This window comes from Alosa alosa, chromosome 14, assembly GCF_017589495.1.
Source record: "Alosa alosa isolate M-15738 ecotype Scorff River chromosome 14, AALO_Geno_1.1, whole genome shotgun sequence".
NCBI classification, from domain to species: Eukaryota; Metazoa; Chordata; class Actinopteri; order Clupeiformes; family Clupeidae; genus Alosa; species Alosa alosa.
In genome coordinates this window covers 8082583-8101322 of record NC_063202.1, presented here as the reverse complement: position 1 = coordinate 8101322, position 18740 = coordinate 8082583, and the positions used below count along the sequence as shown (strand labels likewise).

The window sequence follows — 18740 nt, the reverse complement described above, 5'->3', positions numbered from 1 at the left end:
ATGTAAACATACTGACTGAAAAAAAAATCTGAATGAGTAATTATAACAGACGAGTAGCCCTGTGGACACACAATATTGTTGGAAAATTGAGATGTGTGAAACACTATTTGACTCAAATGGTAATCAGAAAAAATTTGTTATAAAAAAAATACTAAAATGTGTTGACTAAAACTGACTAAGACTAAGATACCTTTAGTTTTCTTTTGACTAAAACTAGACTAAAATGACGAGACTTTTAGTCGACTAAAACTTGACTAACAAAAATGATATTTGAATGACTAAATATGACAAAGACTAAAAAGGACATTTCGTCACAAGACTAAGACTAAATTAAAAATAGGTGACAAAATTAACACTACTGAGTTCACTGGATAGCATTGCAAAGAATAACATGAATTATTTATGCAGCTTTGACAAAAGTAGATGTTGCACAGTGATTTTTGTATTCAAGAAGTATCAGCTTCGTGTACTATAGGGCCCCAACTCATAATTGTTTATTGTGTCCTGAAAAGTGCTTGTGAACATTTTTTTTAATCTCCGTCAACAACAACAGCATGTTACATTTATATAGCGTTTTTCTCGACACTCAAAGCGCTTCACAGATAAGGGGGGGACCTCACTAACCACCACCAATATGTAGCACCCACCTGGGTGATGCACGGCAGCCATTATGCGCCAGAACACTCACCACACACCAGCTTGAGGTGGAGAGTGAGGGAGTGAATGAGCCAATTACAGTGGGGGATGATTAGGGGGCCAGATTGAATGAGCCAGGCTGTCGTTCCCTGTCTTTCCTTAAACAGAAGTGACAGAACATGCTGTAATTTTGAAGGGAAGCTACTTAAAATTGCAGTAGTGCAACACTCTCTAACACTGTTATTTACACACCTTGACGGCTGGGAGATTGAAAACAAAAGTACCTCTACCTGTCTAAAACACTGCACCTCCCATTGCTAGGTGTTGACAGTGACCGTGATGCTTGCTTGATGAATATCTCTTGATTACCAGTTAGCCCAGTGCTTGTAATTGCAAAGCCCAGTATGAATGGCTCATGTGTCTTCTCCTCATGTACTTAGACTCCAGAGCTCTTTTTCATGCTAAGCCTTTGAGAACAGGTCTTTAAGTCTGCAGAGTCTTATCAATGCAAGTGAGAACACATGAATGACTTGTGGGCCTTACTTGTTGAGAAGTCACTAATGCTCTCTGTCTGGCTCCGATGTATTTTGCGTGCGATCGTTGTTGCCATCGAGACGGCGCAGCAACGGCGAACGAACGCATCGTGGGGAGTGAGAGGGAGGGTGCAGAACAGTACAGCTCTGCTCTGCTTGCTTTGGCCCCGGTGTGAATATGTGAGTTTCATGGAATGTTGATTCATAAGAATTGATTGCCTGTGAAAAAGGGACAGGTGTGACTCCCAAATCCAGCACTTGAAAATGAGGCGAAACGGAAAAGGCAAAACAAAACAAAACAAAACAAAACACCAAGTGTGCAATGCTACACCAAGTTATGGTTTTATTGTTGAGTTTTGTGATGAGTAAAAAAACAATTGACAGGTTTCAAAAGTGGAGGCATCAAGATAGAAATGGATGGATTAGGTCAATTTATAGTCTTCCACCCCAAAGACGAATGATAAAAATCAACACTCCAGTGAGCGCTCAGGGTGCCCAACCCTTAAAGGTGTAGGTTTTTGAACATTCTAAGTTCCGCAACAATTGAAGGTTCTAAAATTCCATGTTGAATTCAATGAACCCAGATATTCTTTAGTGTTCATTTCCCAACATTCCCGTCACATCGGTGTGACGGTACTCCTTTAAGGGTTAACCGACTCCGGTCCCAGATGAGAAGCTAATCTATTTAACTCTTCAATGTCCAGCAAGCTGACACATACAGTAGCCAGGCGATTTCAACCTTATGGGTTTCACTAATGACACACACAAAAGCTTGCCAATGCAGATGGATTGAAAAAATATGATTTAAGGTAGCGTGGTAAAGTACAGAAGAAAAAAAAATCATAAAAAAAAATAAAAAGACAAAAAAAAAGATTGTGCAGTATAACCTTTGGCATTCAACATTAAATATGAATAAATATATTTTCAAAAAACAGTGTAATATAATCACTGGGGAAAACTGTACTTGTGCAATGCTACAGAATAGTGAAATGTATAGAATGACTATCTATTAGTACCTATCTGTGTCATAACGTAATGGTTGTAGTGGTTAATTTTTAAAATGAAATGTCGTACTGAGGGAGAGGGTCAGCTGAAAACACCCAACTCACACTCAGTGATACTGCATCCTTCTGCTCTGCAGTGCTTGCATAGGTGCTGTCTGGGTGTTTAGATTAAGTGCTACGGCTGAGGGGACTGTTGGTTGTGTCCCGTCTACATCTTATCAAAGAGTAGCTGCCCTTGTGTTTGCCAGAAGCTCCCAGAGCAGGACCTGGGTTGTCCTGTCCCATATTCCCTCCGCCCCCCTCCCCCAACCCCAGCACTCGTTCGATCGCTCCAGGAAGCGAGTCTCTGCTAGGCCACAGACGTCCCTGCACTGGAGCCCAGGGGTCGGGGCTCATCCAGGCTCCTCTTGCTGGACTGCTTGCGTCTGCCCCCCACGCCCCCACTGCTGCTCCCAGTCTCCTCCCCCTTAGGGACGTGTCGTGGCCGGGCCATAGGCTCTCCGCTTCCCCGGCTCACGAACACCATGGGCGGCTGCGGCGGGGCCATCTCAAACCGCTGCTCCGCCAGCCTGCGGGACGATGGCGCAGCCTTCCGCTTGGTCCGGGGCTGGGGGGAGGGCGTGGTCAGAGTGGTGGAGGTGGAGGTAGAGGGAAACAGCAAGGCATGCTGGGAGGACGCAGGGGTGGTGGCAGCAGCGGCTGCAGTGCCTGAGGTGGAAGCCAGGGCGGCGCTACCGAGTCGCGCCAGAGCCACGGGGATTTCCTCCAGGGACTCTGCGGAGTCAGAGTGATACTCAGCGGGGGGGCCTGCTGCCTGCACAGGGATCAGTGGGGGCAGCGACGCACGCAGGGGGAACGCTGGGAAGGGGAGGCGCTGGCTCATGGAGGCTACCACTGTGGCTGCAGCTACAGAGGGCTCTACAGGGAGAGAGGAGGGCAGCAGAGGAGGAGAGGGGAGGGGAGAGGAGCATAGAGGACAGGGCACAAATGACTACACTGTATACAAACACACACATACACACACACACACGCAAACTGACACATGAAACCACCATAACACATCACTAGGAAACAGAGAAGGTGCACAATTCCTCGAGTAGATTATGAAGGCAAACAGGTACTTTGTTAACGCAAATAAAAAACATTCCAACACTGTACCATAAAGGTGAAGCCTGTCTAGTCACATACTTGTCCAATGCCACTATAAATCACAGTAGATAATAACTCAGCACTAAAGTAACTTAAACTACAGTCAGAACATCTCTCTTCAGATGCCAGACACTAAAATAACTGACATAGCAGGTGGCTTTCAATAGACCCTTTCAACAATAAAAACAAAAACAATGCTTGAACGTTCTATTTGGGCCCCAATCTACTTCCTCTGCATTAAGATAACATATGGAATGTTAAAACGGAAGTCTTGTGGGGCCAACTATGATGCTGATAATGGAACTCTCTTGAAAGGGTCTATAGAATAACTGCACACTAGTGTTGTTAAGCTATGCAAAGTGCTAAAGGGCACAAGCTGTTACCATAAGAGCATAAATAAATGTCAACCCAACATCAAAACACAGGCAAGTGGACGCCTTTATCAGAAGGCGTCAGCTGCATTCTGGGCACTTATCGTACTGCACTCTGGACTAAAGTATGACAAAGAAATGCCATAGTGACAAGGTAACAAGGCAACACAGTACTGAAAGCATGCTGGCACCCAGACTGATTGCCTGCCATTCATAACACAGGTTATCTAAACGGTAACAGTGGGCACATGTTTTGTAGCTATACTTGGTTGGCAAAGCTGCATGCTTGCCTTTGACGAGAGGTTCTCTTTCACAGAGCACATACTGACAAAGTGTGGTCTATGCCAGTGGTTCTTAACTGGTGTGTCGGGACCCAAAAGTGGGCCTACAGGCACTTTATGTGTCTTACCATGTAGCTCACCGTACCTGTTGGCTTGGTTCACTAAAAAAAATATGTGGGTTGCGACTTAATGAACTGGGAAGTGGGAAGTTAAGAACCACTGGTCTATACTGCAAGTTTTCTGAGATAAAAGTATAAATACGGATATTTTGTTATCTTACATAAGTAATACATGCACATAAATAAATATTTATCCATTTTCTTGTGGCAGTGAATACAAATAACACATTTTCTGCCAAGAACCTGAATAACCTGTCTAATTAGCAGTGATATATAGATAAAGCCACCCATGTTTACGAACACAAATCATACACAATCCTGGTGCACGTTCGTGGCACTGATGAGGGGGTGCAGTCTTACCCATATCTGCTGAGCTGTGTGGCAGGGCTCGGGTGGAGCTACTGCCGTTCTCGGAGGCCCGGTCGTTGATCACCTCGGCAGGGATTTTACGCACCTTCTTCTTTTTCTTCTGCGTGGCACACAGTGATACAGTAGAAGGAATCAGAGGGAATGTCCTTATTCATCACATTAACATTTGTTCATTAATTCGTATCCAAAGCGACTTCTAATGAGGCATAGCATTCAGGTTTAAGTGCAGAGGCCTCAGAGAAACAGTACATACCAGTTAACCAGAGGGTAATTGGGGCTTAAGTTTAAGTAAAACCAGAGGATGCATTCAATCAGTGCAATCAGGCCTATTCAGTGCAATCTCAATGCTTCAAAGCTTTGACAGTCGAGACTAAAAAAAACTACAGGGGACTTTACCTTAACTGTTTAACAGTTTTAAGCCAAAGTAAGATAAATGTCAGATCACAGGCAGTTTCGGCTTTTAGGGGAGATTCAAATTGCTCTCACATTGGCTGGGGTGGCCTTTATCTTGCACTTTGAAGTACACAGAGAAGCAGGTTGCTCTTAGGCCGACGGGTTATGGCAGACATACGGTAATTAATTGTGCGTTCCCACCTGTTTAAGAGGGCGTGGGGGCTGTTTGTGCTCTATAGCGTCAGTGGGGAGGGATTCAATATCCACCATCCGACTGGGTGAACTTCTCACCCGTCCGTTGCCATAGAACCTGTGAGAAGAAGGGTGGGGAAAGGCAGGTCAATTAGAGGATTTGCCATGAGGTTCTGAGCTTTAATGTTAGACTTCAAATAAACCCTTAGAATGACTTCATTTCTGTCTGCATTTCGTCACACGTTTAAAATTTCCTTAGCGTGTATTTGTTCATGTTGGGGGTGGGAATCAAACAGATGCCCCTGTGATTTTTCCCAATCGCATTTGAACTGTTGTTGAGAAGATTGCTCCAAACCCATTCCCAACAGTTTCATATATACACTAAAGCCAGAATGTATGCCACAGTGTTGTGGCCACTCTCCCCTGGTAAACATGTTATGTTTCTGTGATTCACATTCCATGCAACAGAAGGTGGAGTAGGAAGAGAGTTTGGAAGAGACCCCAAATGCTATTCAAAACAAATAAATAAATCCTCACCAGCATTTCCTAAACTTGTCACAGCTCTTTGTGCAGCTCACAGTAAATACTAACCCTGTCGCTATGTCTGACCAACAAATAATAACCCTGTGGCTATGTATGCAATGGCCAACATTAAACAGGTAGCAGCTGACTGGTAGTATCGGTGGGTGCCTCATGTATGCACTTCATCAAGCATTATGTTATAGCCTGGGAAAACCCAGGCGAACCTTTGGGAAATTTGACTTTGCTCTGCAGGTCCGTCTGGCAAAGAGGCCATTCACTTCCATTTCCAATGTTCCTAAAACCTGGTATGGGCACCACAACTATTAAGGCGGTTAATGAGATAAAAACAGTTTTTGAGAAATGCTCGTTTGTTGAGATGTTTTTCCGTTGCTCTGCGTATGTCATCTCCTTAATTGCTCTGATTGGTTTTAGGTCTATCCAATTGCATCCAGAGGCATTTTGATTGGTCCGCTGGTGATGCCCCTTGGAAATGGGAGGTGAATTAACCTTATTTCAATTGAGATAATGTCTGGTGTTAACCGGTCTAATTATGTTACAGAAATGTTGACGATTTACCACACCCCACACAAGCAACAAATATAGATTTATTTTGAATAGAAATGACTAGCCTTCCCCTTCATGCAGAGTTGTAGACTAGTTTTCTAGACATGCTCTCACATCGGTTAATGCCCACCTCATGATGTAGGAGCACATCACTAATGATCTACAACTGCAGTTTCTCGTTAGCAATGTGTGTGTGGGGCCAACCCCAGTGTCTGGCTGTTGTTGTCGCATGGAGCTCAGTTGGACCTGGGCCTAGATTGTAAGAGTAATGACTTGTCTGATTTTAGCACAGAACGATTACGAGTGTCATCATTGTGCACATTGTGTCCCCTTGAAACTCCATGTGTCATGAATGCATTCACCAGGTAGACCAAAGTCTAACATCTGCACATACTTATTAACAAACATAACTAAACTGCATATTGTGTGCATATGACCTTTCAGAGAAACTTTCACTCAAGAGGTCAAACTCGACAACAGGGTTTTCCTTCCTTTTCTCAATGGCATTAAAGTCATGGGAAAAGAATTCCGCCTTGCACATTTTGTTTTTGCAAAGAAAACAGTCACCATGACAACAGTGAACAAGCCTATTTTGTCACTGGTGTTATGAAATTACAGTTAACGCTGATTTCGATTTACTCCATGCCCTTTAGAACATGTGCAAGCAGGATGTGAACAGCCTCTGAACTGAAGATAAACTCCAAATTACAAGCTTAAATTAATCTGGTACACTTTTGAGGTGTAGAGCCCCCCCTTCAACCACGGATTGCTAAATATACATCGTCTTAAGAGTGATGCTTGCCTAGTAAACGTCTCCTGTAAAGGCCTGATTGTAAATAAGAATCCGCAAGCCATAAATTTCAGGGGGTTTCCTCCCCAAAAAGGAAGGAAAACAAAACAAACAAAAAAAAAATACTCATAACAGAAGAACTTAAAACTCTGACAAAACACACTGGCTGGCAGTGGCATTGCACAGCCCCAACGATGCTCACAGTTACTTTCCATAGAGTATGGCTGGTGTTTCAGAGCTGCGCTTTTAATGGCCAAATAAAAAGCCTTTCATTTTCTCCTTGACTTACTGCCAGTGCTTGGGGGTGTTTCATATGACCCATCACATAGACCCTAATACCATAATTGGCCAATTGAAGTAAAATAAATATATGTATGTGTTACTTTTTTAAAAGCTAATGCTAGTCTTCAAGTCATTAAGTGTCCATTTAAAGAGGTATGGGTGGATTTGGTTAAGCTGACTTCTTGTTATAGTTTCAGAAGCAAGTTAAGGCAACAGATTGAACATCAAAAAGACAAAGCAGCGTATGTTTTTAGGTAATACATCACAACTTCCACTTGACCCTTGATGTCTTTCCCATTGTCTCTTTATTAAAAATGGGTACAGGTCATAGCTTAATCAAATGAAGGAAACACTGGTGGTACTCGTCAATCAAACCACTACAGTTTTGTCTTGTCCTTTAGTCTGACCCTGTGTCATACGTTTGTTCTTAATGTTAATATGACTGTTAGTTTCTGGCCATTTCTCCTCTGTGTTGTTTTGTACTGTGGTCAGTCTGACTGATGTGGTGCTGGTGTGAAGATTCTTACTCTGCGGCTCCCTCTCGAGATGACATGGTGGTGGGGTCCTCCACATCCATCTCTGGGTTTGTGTAGCCAAGCGTCCCAGAGTAACTCACATCCTGTCGGACCAACAGGAAATAACAACAAAGATAAGGCCATCCTTAAAAATATTTTCGTTTGCCGTAACCCGACCGACCCTGTCAATTTAGAACCGACCCAAATTTTTTTTTTTTTTTTTTTTCCCCTTTTAGTCCGACCGACTTGCGGTTGTAAACTTCGTTAATACCGACCGATTGTTTTTTTTACTCTAAACAACCAATACAAATGCAATAAAATAATATTTATTTTAGTAGGCCCAAGTATTGTGAATATAAATTGCCTACATGCAAACGTGGCTCACTTAAAAAAAAACCTGTGGCGTCATCTCTACACCATTGGTTTTACGCGATGTCACACTATGGCCTACGCCGTTTCATTCACACAAACTGATAACGCTTTTTACTTGGCACGGTTCTGGAAGAACTGTGGCCAGATCTTTTTCATCCCTCCTCCCCTTAGTCTAACGTTGACCGTGTCGGAGTATTGAAACTGGTTGTGGTCTATTCAGCATTTCTCAAAATATGGGTCCGCAACATGGAGACTGCTGGTCCGCGGAGTCGTGGAGTGAAATTAGGCCCAGTGCTTCATCTGATAATTTGCTGCGCAGTTGATCAAGAAACCGCGGATCGACGAAAAAGAAAACGTTTCTGCTATCGATGTCATTAAACATGGAGCCCTACAATTAAGTGGTGGTATGAGCATTCATTCAGTCGCGGCGTCTGCGCGAGAAAACTGAAACTAATCGATAACGTTGGTATCAAAGCTCCGCTTCAACCTGTTGGAAGGCTATTTATTTATTTAACGAAACTTAATAGAACTGGTTGTTTTTTGGAACTTCCTTAGAAACAGAGCAGAGACTTTATAATACACTGTATAGCATTGAGTATTGTATAGTCAAATTTCAATATAACGTGGCCAAGAGCTATTGTAGCCTTCTTTCTGGGTACATGTAGATGAGCCCTATGACCCAAAAGTCTGCCATGACCGGGCCTCAGGTCAAAGAAGTTTGAGAAAGGCTGGTCTATATAACCTGCATCAGAATGAGGTTTGCAATGGTGCGCCTGAAGGCACGGGTTGAAGACCCAGTCAGTTACGTCACGATATGCACATTTGTGTAAATTCATTCCTACGTAATCACCATGACCAAAATTGTACTTTTTTTTTTACTTTGAATCTTGAAAAAAAAAAATATTGACCTACCTACCGACCCATTTTTATTTTTTTTTTGGCTGTTACTGCAAACAAAAATATTTTTAAGGATGGCCTAATAGTCGATATGTCATTGTTTCTTACCAACTCAACTCTAGAAAGACAATAGACCTTTCTCACAGCAGCCATTTTGGCATGAAATACCAGGGCAAGCACAGGTGTTACTAATGCTAATGCTTTAGTGAAGTCTCTGTTCAATTTCTGTGTAGCAGAATCAGAACCTTAATTAATATTATTAGTAACAGCTGGGCCTGCCACATATTTCATGTCATAAATGGCTGCTGTGAAAAGGGTCTATTATGGGAATTGTTATTTTTGATGGAGTGGATGCTCAATAGTTAAAACAATGTTGTATCATTCTTTGTAAAAGCCTCATGCTTGCTTAGAGGGTGTATCAGCAATTTTAGGCCCAAAAAAGGCCCAAAGATAAATTATCACATTCATCTAATCTTTCCTAACAATCCCCTAGCTGCCTGCCCCATAAGAAGGCCATCAAAAAAACGTGTCTCTGTAGGCAGCCTAGGCTCCGAGATCTGTACACAAAAATAATTGCTACCAACGAGGGTTGGCAACCCACTCAAAGGCAAAATAAAGTGTTTCAACCAATAACCGACGAGATGCGTGTTTAGGAGAGTTTTAATTGCACGGGAGGGAGTAGCGAGCTAGCTCTCTGTTTTGTTTGAACATCAACAGAAGTGACATACAGTATCCCCGCTACTCTATTGTTCTGCAGGTAAAAGCACACTATAAATTAGTAGAAATATTGTATAAGCACAGCAGAGACCGTGAAAATGGGGGACATTTAGTGCTAGTTAAATCAAATCCAATGTTTCTTACAGATGTGATTTCCCCCGGGGGGGGGGGTTGAAGCATTGCAACTGAAAAATGGCCCTAATGTGAAACTACATGATTATGAAAGCCCATTAGACTTGCGTTATGTTCCATTTACAACTGATGACCCCTCTGCACGGAAGGAACACCCACAGCCATGAGCGTAATAAATAACTATCTGCCCATTTCAGCATCCATTAAAGAGCCGAATATCAAAATGAAATGTGTACCTGACTCTGCACATTATGGTGTACAAATCATTTGGAAAAGCTCTTACACCAACGTAAAAACATCTTTATATAACAGCACCCTGCACAGACTAATGCTCAGCAGAATTCATAATGGTATTAATAACAAGGTCTGTGACACTTTCCAGGCTGATTTTAATGTCTTTTGCCATTTATATTGATTCCGTCAGCGGTGGAGTTGTTCCAGACACTGAACTGTATGTGCTAAGCCTGGCAGCTAATATGGCCGTGAGTATGGTTTGTGTTAATGCAGGGGTTTCTGCAGGGCTCCTGTGGGACCAGAGATGCGTGTGTGTGTGTGCGTGTGTGTGTGTGTGGTGGCCAGTTGTGAAAAGCACGCTGTCTGACTGCCTTTGTAGACCCCTTCCCAAAACACAGGTGGGTCCACCAGCTGGAATGGCCTTCTGTCACAAGTGGCCCCTGCCAAGCCCAACACAGCGTTACCATGGCTACCCTCGCATTCTGCAGAGAGCAGGAAAGCAGCCCGTGACCAGAGGCCAAGGAGGCGGCGGGTGAGTGTGTGTATGTGTGTGTCGGCGGGCGAGTGTGTGTATGTGTGTCGGGATTCTATGGCATTGCTTTGTTAAGCCTGTACTGTACTTCTTTGAAGTTATGCATGTAAGTGTAAGAACGAGAGTAAGGTGTTAGAGAGGCACCCTTTGCGTTGAGTTTGGGTGGAGTCCAGGGAGGGTGACAGGAGGCAACCCTGCCCCATTAAGTAGACAGGCCTGCAAGAGCAACAACCAGCTCTGAGGCGCTGTGAGGTCATGCACACACAAACCGCCAGCACTTCATTGCTAGTCCTAACAAACACAGACAGGAGGAGGGGAGAATGCTGAGCTTCACACACACACACACACACACACACACACACATACACACAGACGCGCACAGACATGAAGATCCACAAAACTGTGTCCTCAGTTTTTCTCAGAGACTTGTCAAAGTCTGGCAGTGCAAAGACACATCTGCCCCATCATATAACTGCTGTGACTTGCTGAAAGACTTCACTGCCTTATGGTATTTCAAAAAAATCTATTTGCCCATTTGGCCAAGACTGGTGTCTGGGCAGTCCTTAAACCATCTAGCCTGGAAATACCCATACAAACCTTTGGCAAATTTGGGATTTGCTCTGCAGGTCCGTTTGGCCAAGAGGCTATTTCACACCCAAGTTCCTGAAACCCGGACACACAATTACAGTTGCTAATCTGGCATGGACGTGTATTTTCTTTGGAATTGAGTAAACAACTGCATTTAAAATCTTCGCTTACAAGATTGCTGCACTTCTGAAACAATTTGGTAAGAGTTTAATGCACCAGTTTAAGTTTAATTTCACTGCTAGTTACACCCCTGCTGGAAGTCACTGAATCGCGTCAATGAATCCTTTCCAGTCCCTCTCCTCAATCTTTATTTGGGTCTGGTGTCAACGAGACTATAAGCCATCTTGTCTAAGCTCTGAATTTTAAAAAAGTTTTCTAAGATAATGTTTGAAATTTGGCCTAGTCCATCCACTTGGTGTACATCATTAGTTCCATGACTATTCAAAAATCTTTAGTGAAATACCCACAACCTTTTACGACCTTCAAGTATACAAAACTGTGCTTAACTCCACAGGATGGGACTAATTATCAAATGAATATTGAACACCTTTCTCTTTTCCTTTACGAATAGGCTATGTAATACAGTGAGTATTGTATTTGTGTAACCCTGTAACACATTCTATTAAAAAAAAGAAAAAGGTAAAAGACCTTCTTGAAGGACATGGTTCTAGTTCTATTACTCCCTGACAGGATGTCCACACATGCTATTATCGCTCAATGTCAGAACACTTGGAATGTGGCAGCATGGAGCCATCGTCTTTGGAATGGACTCCCATCTTAGAATAGAAGTGACCTCATGTTCCCCACTGACAGACTTTCCCATGCTTGCTCCTCTCCCACACGCGAACGCCCCCACCCCTCCCGTGTTCCCTTGGAGTTCCGTGGGGAGACTGCAGGGGGGAAAGGGTTGTGCTAATTATTCTGGGAGGAGCAGCAATTGCTTTGGTGTGTGTGCTCGTTACTGCTTTGCCTCTTCACCATGGTGGGTCACCATGGCACTTGGCGTGTCTGTGTGCAGCACCTCCGTGTGGCCTTAGTCATGGACCAAATTAGCGACCTAGTCTCCACGGTTAACTCTTTTCTTATTTTCAAACCTGGTGATGCACTAAGCATTGGTGGATGGAAATTATAATGACAAACTTGACTGAGAGCATTAACCACTTCAAAACATCACTTGTACATCAATGGATGCGGAATTAATTAATGACATTACCATGTTACAGTACATGTACATTTTGTAACATGTAGATGTAAGTAATATGTAGAATTCATTACCTTCATTAGACTCATCTGTGGAGGCCCAGGGTCATTAACAGAGCAGCCTTTGTTTGAGTCTCTTGCCTCCTGACGATGCCGCTGACGCACAATGTATTCATATGTGCTGAGTCTATTCCACACTGAGGATGAAAACAGGATGGAAAACAGTAAGCAAGCTGGACTTCTCAGATACACCTGGCATCAGTAGGAGTGCCTCTGGTTTTGACAGCTACCAATTGCAGCATTGTGAATGGATTAACAAGTTGCTGCAACACAGAGAGAACAGTCAAAAATACAAGAGCAAATTGGCATATGTAGATGTCATTTCCAGACCAGTAGTTCTTCTGACCCCTAGTGGCTTTAAATGTAATTGCCGCCTCCAATTACATTGCCAACAGGCCTCTCTGTTCTCATGGCAACACACAATATGTGAGTGCAACATCGAGACATGAAACAAACAGTCCCCAGTCTCAATCACATGGCTAATCATTGGGCACATATACTGTATCACACAGGAATAAATTCACATGTTGGCTCTAACAAGGGCCCGAAAAGAATAATGACCTGACGTCCTGACAGGAAACAGAATCTGTTTTAGACAGACACTCAATCAGCATGCTCAGAATAATTAGCATGTATGGTATACAAATACAAGCACCACTGACTATATTCTGTTTTTTTTTTTTGTTTGTTTTTAAACCTGACTAAAAAAAAAAAAAGATTTAACAGAGTTCAAATGAAAGACCTGTGAACTAGCTGAAACACTTCAAAAACTGTGGTAATAGATAATTATTCCATTGTCCGTCAAGTAGATAGAAAAAAAATGTCTACTAAGAGAAAGAGCTGCCTGTATTTATTGAAAGCTGACATTTGGGAGAATATGGCTTGGGGAAATGAGGCATTCCTGTTTCAGTCCTCTTGTGGCCATAGCAACAAGACAAGGAACATAGCTGGACAGAAACACAGAGCTCTCCTGACTACGCCTCTTGGATTTCCTGTCCTCACTAAGTCACCAATGAGACAGAAAATGTTACACAAACACACATACAAAGCTAATGAAACTTGGTATCTGTAAGCCAACAACTATGATTATACTTTTAGTACTGCATGTTTCGATTTTTCGATTTTGAATCAGCCCCCAGACTGAACTGCTATTTCAGTGTTTTATCGAACTTCTTCAGGCACACCAATGTTATCACAGTCTAAAAATCTAACAGTAAAATGAGCTAAACAAATTAGCTTTAATGTTGCCACTAAAATAAAAGAAAAAGAGGTGGACTTAAATTATATAAGCTAGCTAGAATTGAAGATACACTAAAGTTAACATAACTCTGTAAGACAACATGCCCCCTATGGTATTCCCATCTGTAAAAAAAAAATGTTGTAGCTCTACAGCAAAGACAAGCAATTAGCTTGTTACAACACTGGTGTGATCACGGGGAGACAGGTGCAGGAGAGGGAAAGGAAGACTCACTGAGGTAGATGTGGAAGCAAAGCAGGTGTCCCAGCAGCAGGGCCGAGAGCAGGCCTAAGGCGACGGTGATGCCGGCCAGGGCAGGGATGGCCGGGCCAGCGGTGGTCACAGGGGCCACAGGCAAGAACACAAACCACACCACCGACTCATTCTTCACTGGGGAGTCAGAGGGACAGAGACACAGGGAGGGACAGGGTCAGCACGGGAAGCAGGCAGTCATGGGGGCACTGAGCTGGGGGGTGGACGTCAGCCTTGAACCAGAACCTCATTGCGTGTAGGTAAAAGTTACAAATATGGCTGCCAACAAAACACATCAATGTCAACACTATACACCTCTATGTTAGCAGTGATCAGAGTCTTAAGTTTTGGTCTTAAACTACTTAACTAATAGGACACAAATACACAAAAAAACCTTAAGTAAAATAAGTAAATGCCTTGATTAATTCGGTAGATCACATGTCCATTTCCCATTTGAGACACAGCAGATGAAGAAATAACCTGGAACATGTGAAGTTTTATAGGAAAACAATGTGTTTGTCCTCGTTACTGCTATGCTTCACTATTGCGTTTGTATACTTGTACAGCCTCTTGGCAAAGGTACAATTCCTGACAAATGGCGTATATGCATTACTTTGACCGAAACGAAGGCTGGTTAAGACCCAGGAACCTGAAATGAAATGCAGTCTTGCCACACATGTGGCATGGCCTACTGCAAGAGCATGATGAAACAAATGGAGTTGCTTTACAAAATCCAAAAAGACACCAACCTTGGAAGTGTTTGTCTGAACGCAGTTTTGAGGGATCCAAAAAGAACTCGATGAACACATAACTGGCGATGATCACCACCAGAATTATACCAACGAGAGCGGAGATTACACTGTTCAGAAATAGCCTGTAATAAAAAGAGAAAAGTAAGTGTTTTAGAAAATGCAGCATATTGAAATGACTCAATGAGGGCATGAACTAGAAAGTGCACGAGACAACCAGCCCCAGATGCATGTTTTGACAGCTCAAACAAATCACACTTAGTCCTGAGACTCTTTAGTCTTTAGGGACGACACTGCCTTGAGGGAACAGTGATGCATGCGTGCATGAAAGTGCTTAATCAACAACATCAATAACATGTTCTTCTCTGTTTCCTCTCTTCTGTATGCCCTGCAGTTAACATTCGCCTGGCTACTTGTGCAGCACGAGGCCCGGCCCAAAGTCCCGCCTGAGCTCAGTGCAACAGGGAGACAGTCTTGTGATGGAGCTGAAAGACCCTGGCATAACCACCAGACTGCATGGCCTGTTCCCAACTTTCCTGGCCACAGTAAGTGATCAACTCTCTGATTCACTGACCATTTGAGTGAAGGCGAAAGAATTCCACCAGACACATTTTGCACGATAATAAGGCAGAAGACCCACTGCTATATCCACTTCTTTGAGAGAAAACAAAACAAAAGAACAAAAAGCCAAAAAAGACAGCATCTGAGATACCATCTCCCTCGAGAATGATTAAATAAGCACTTCTGTTGGAGACTGCATTTTATTTAAGGCCATGACATAGTTTAAAAATAATTCAGGTCTTTGTGGAGTTCTCTTCACTAGTCCTAATCAGGTGGGTGATGACTCAGTGTGTGTGAGGCATTATGGGGGAAAAAATGTGTTCCTGACCTAGTTATGGCTAGTATTGTGATTTAAAAGTAAGACTGCAATATTCTTAGAGAAAGTATTTTTGGGGATAACGTATACTCTCTTCCAGGTATTGTTAACCACTGCCGTTAATGGCTTGACAGATTGATAAAATGAAAAGGTATTTGTTTGAACTTTCAAAAATGGTAATAGTTTAACAATTGGTCTGCCTGCCATGTAAGCATAACATCAATGTAAGTGCTTTTGTTGTAAGTGCACATTTGTGTATATTTCATAGGAAGGTGACTGAACTAGTTGGCTGAAAAGTTGTCAAATGATGTGAATTTGATAGAGAATTTCTCATGTAGACTCACCAGTAATTCCGACTACCAACACAGTTGTTCAGCCACCTGCAGTGGTGATCAAAGCTTGCCACACATTTGTTACAGGCACTGCAGTGTTTTGATTTTGGCCCCCTGGAGACGCAGAGCAACAAGAATTCATTAGAAATGTGTACATTTCTAAGAGGTGTACATTAACTAAATACAACTGAACAATTCAGATCACACAAGATGCCTGACATTTCTACATGATCTACTCTTCATAAAAAGTGTGTAATTATGTGCAGTGGTTATGCTCCTGCAAGTGCCTGTCTATGGCACTTTGGTCTACATGGTTGACAATACCAAATACCAGGTTTTTAAAGCTATGTTTAAGCTTTGACTATTCCTCCAGAAAAGAAAGGTAGGAGAGAGAGAGGCCTGATCCTTACACATCCACCTCACAGAGGTAGCAGTGACAGTTCTCAATGACATGAGCATGCTTCGTCCTATCGAACACCGGCACTGGGCCCTTGTAGCTCTTAGCCCGGACATTGTAGTCAGCAGGGTCAATGGAAACCGCAGTAAGGTGGACAAACAAATGACACACAAATGTAATCCCAGTGCACTGTGTTCTGTATTAAGGGAAAGAAACTGCAGTTTTCACTCAGTTTAACTCTCAAGTAACGTCAGTTTAGCTGAAAAAAGAGCTAAGCAAAAAAGAGGCATTCAACAGGTCATCTGTAACTATTGAGAGAGGAGAAGAAACAATGTATTTGGAACTCATTACAAACGTTTGTAAAGGATACAATGTAGCCCGCTGGAATCCAATGAGGGGGTAGCAGAGGGACAAACACCCCAAAACCTGTCACTGCGAAGTACAGGTAAAGGAGCCAGGCCAGGAGCTGGAAAGGGTGGGGCGGCCAGCTCCACCCGTTTGTACGGGAGCAAAGTGGTATGTCTGCTCGCCTGGGCTCTCCTTCAGTCACTGGGGCTGTCCGATTTGGATTCCTGCTGCAGACGTCCATGAAGATGGACACTATTTGGTGTTAAAGATGTGCAAAAGGCAGTTAATTACACAAAATGACTTAACTGATGTTTGTTTACTGTCAACCGGTTATCTCGCTAGGAACAACCGTGTGAGTAGAAATTGGGTGAAAAAATGAATGGCTGCATTTCATGACTCATTGCTGCGCTGCCTGACCATTAAAAAAATCAAAGGCAAACTCCGTCTGCCTCACAGCTAGTTTAGCTACACATTACAACAGATACAGTATAAATGTAAGAATTAGGCATGTTAATGTTTTTCTGAACATTGTACCTTAACCCTTTGAATGAAGCAAATTGCGCTTACCTTTAGGGAAGGGTTAGGAGCGTGTCTGAAGAATAGCCATGTCCAAGGCACTGATGAGAATGAGCTAGCTAATCAAGTCATGATGGCAAACTGTTCTGTCACAACCAGGAATTCTGAGTCGGACGGCGTTGTCGTTACCGTTACCTTATCGTTAGGCCAACAAGGTGGCTCTCTGTCAAGAAGTCTTAACATTTCTCACTGCGCTATCTCCTACTCCATTCTCGCATTAGAACTCCATCATACTAGCTAAAATGCTGGCCAAGGATTTGCACGTCTCCGCACAAGGAGAGTATTAACTGAGCTGCCGAGAAGTAAGCTATCCATACCCTCCGAAGACTTTTATAGCCATGCCATTCAACCTACAACTAGCTACTGCTGCCTTTACGAGCATGCAAATTAACCAAGCATCACTGGAGAATAAATGGTTTACACCTAGCAACCGGCCAACGCGTTTATTTCGACTTTAATGTAGTCTCGATAGTGCATGACAAAACGTTTACATATTCAGAATAGTTGGTTAGCTAACGTTAAGCTAATTATCTGCTATGAAGACAAGAGACTGTAAATAATTACTGGCTAGCTAGCGTCGGTGTTACGTTAACGTTACCTAACAACTATCATAAGATGTAACCAGTAACGTTAGCGATTAACGTTACGGCAGAGAATCTAACAAAGCTAACGCTCGACCGTAACTAACAGCAAAAGCCCACCATGATCAATGCCACCGCTGCTAGTTAAGCTACTTGACAAAGCCCTCGGAAGAAGAGGATGCGATTATCCTAGCTAGCATTTAACACAACACAAACGTCACCTTATGCTCAGAACAGTATAGTGGATTTCTCCATTCAGTGACAGTCTGTGAAAAACACACCCAGACAACCTGTTTGCCACAAAACGATAGGCCTACCACGGAACTCATTGGACTGCACTGGAGTGTGCATCCTGGTGATTAATAAATGTTAAGAGTTCCCAAGGCACCATGTTAGTGGGACCCACTGCTGCCTTCTTCCAAGTAGGCTAGTCTACAAACTTGCATCTAGAGGGCGCGAGTAGGAGCTTCATGAATTAATGAAAGGCAGAAGAATAGCCTATCATAATAAAGGTGAAGGTCCTTGGTTTCACAATGCACAATTTGAACGTATAGGCTATGCCTTGTTCGAAAATGTTTCCTCTGTGTCTCAGTATTCAGGCAGTCCAGACTGTGTAAGGCATTGCCCTATTTGATAAGGTGCTCCAGGACACGAGGTCTAGTTTTTGTCTATTTACAGCAATGTCACCATTTATGCTACAGAAGTTATGAGTGGATGAAACTAGAACTAGAACTAGATACTAATCCCAATGTGGTCTGTAATCCCGAAAGGTAACACTTTATTTTAATGTGTCGCTGTTACAGTGTACCTACCTAATTAGGTACAGTGGTACAACCTGTGTAACAACATGTACTATCAGGTACTATCAAGAGACAAGCCACTTAGCCACTTGTACCTAGCCACTTGTACCACTGTCTTTATGCCTCACTGTTTGCGTGC

The 18740-nt window shown here is 43.0% G+C and overlaps 1 protein-coding gene across 2 annotated transcripts; it reads right to left on the bottom strand.

The window, feature by feature from the left end:
- Positions 1-1487: 1487 nt before the first annotated feature.
- zdhhc1 (zinc finger DHHC-type containing 1) lies at positions 1488-18529 on the bottom strand. Of its 2 annotated transcripts, none has more exons than XM_048262752.1 (11): positions 17212-18529; positions 16667-16896; positions 16310-16485; positions 15912-16013; positions 14691-14815; positions 13924-14079; positions 12468-12589; positions 7733-7824; positions 5057-5165; positions 4454-4562; positions 1488-2947 (listed from the first exon to the last, which is right to left on the bottom strand). In XM_048262752.1, the coding sequence occupies exons 2-11, from the start codon at positions 16883-16885 to the stop codon at positions 2523-2525; spliced, it is 1635 nt and encodes a 544-aa protein (XP_048118709.1). In that variant the 5' UTR covers positions 16886-16896; positions 17212-18529; the 3' UTR covers positions 1488-2522. The 2 variants fall into 2 exon arrangements, with proteins under 2 accessions (XP_048118709.1, XP_048118708.1); XM_048262751.1 differs by having other exon boundaries at positions 1488-3091; positions 17212-18528.
- Positions 18530-18740: the final 211 nt, after the last annotated feature.

What these genes read in the sequence shown, in the direction of transcription:
- zdhhc1 (XM_048262751.1), bottom strand. Translation starts at nt 16,885, where the DNA reads ATGGACGTCTGCAGCAGGAATCCAAATCGGACAGCCCCAGTGACTGAA. An exon ending in TTCAGACAAACACTTCCAAG is followed by an intron (nt 14,080 to 14,690) that starts GTTGGTGTCTTT and finishes CTGACTCCCCAG; the next exon opens with TGAAGAATGAGTCGGTGGTG. An exon ending in TTGCTTCCACATCTACCTCA is followed by an intron (nt 12,590 to 13,923) that starts GTGAGTCTTCCT and finishes TTTCATCCTCAG; the next exon opens with TGTGGAATAGACTCAGCACA.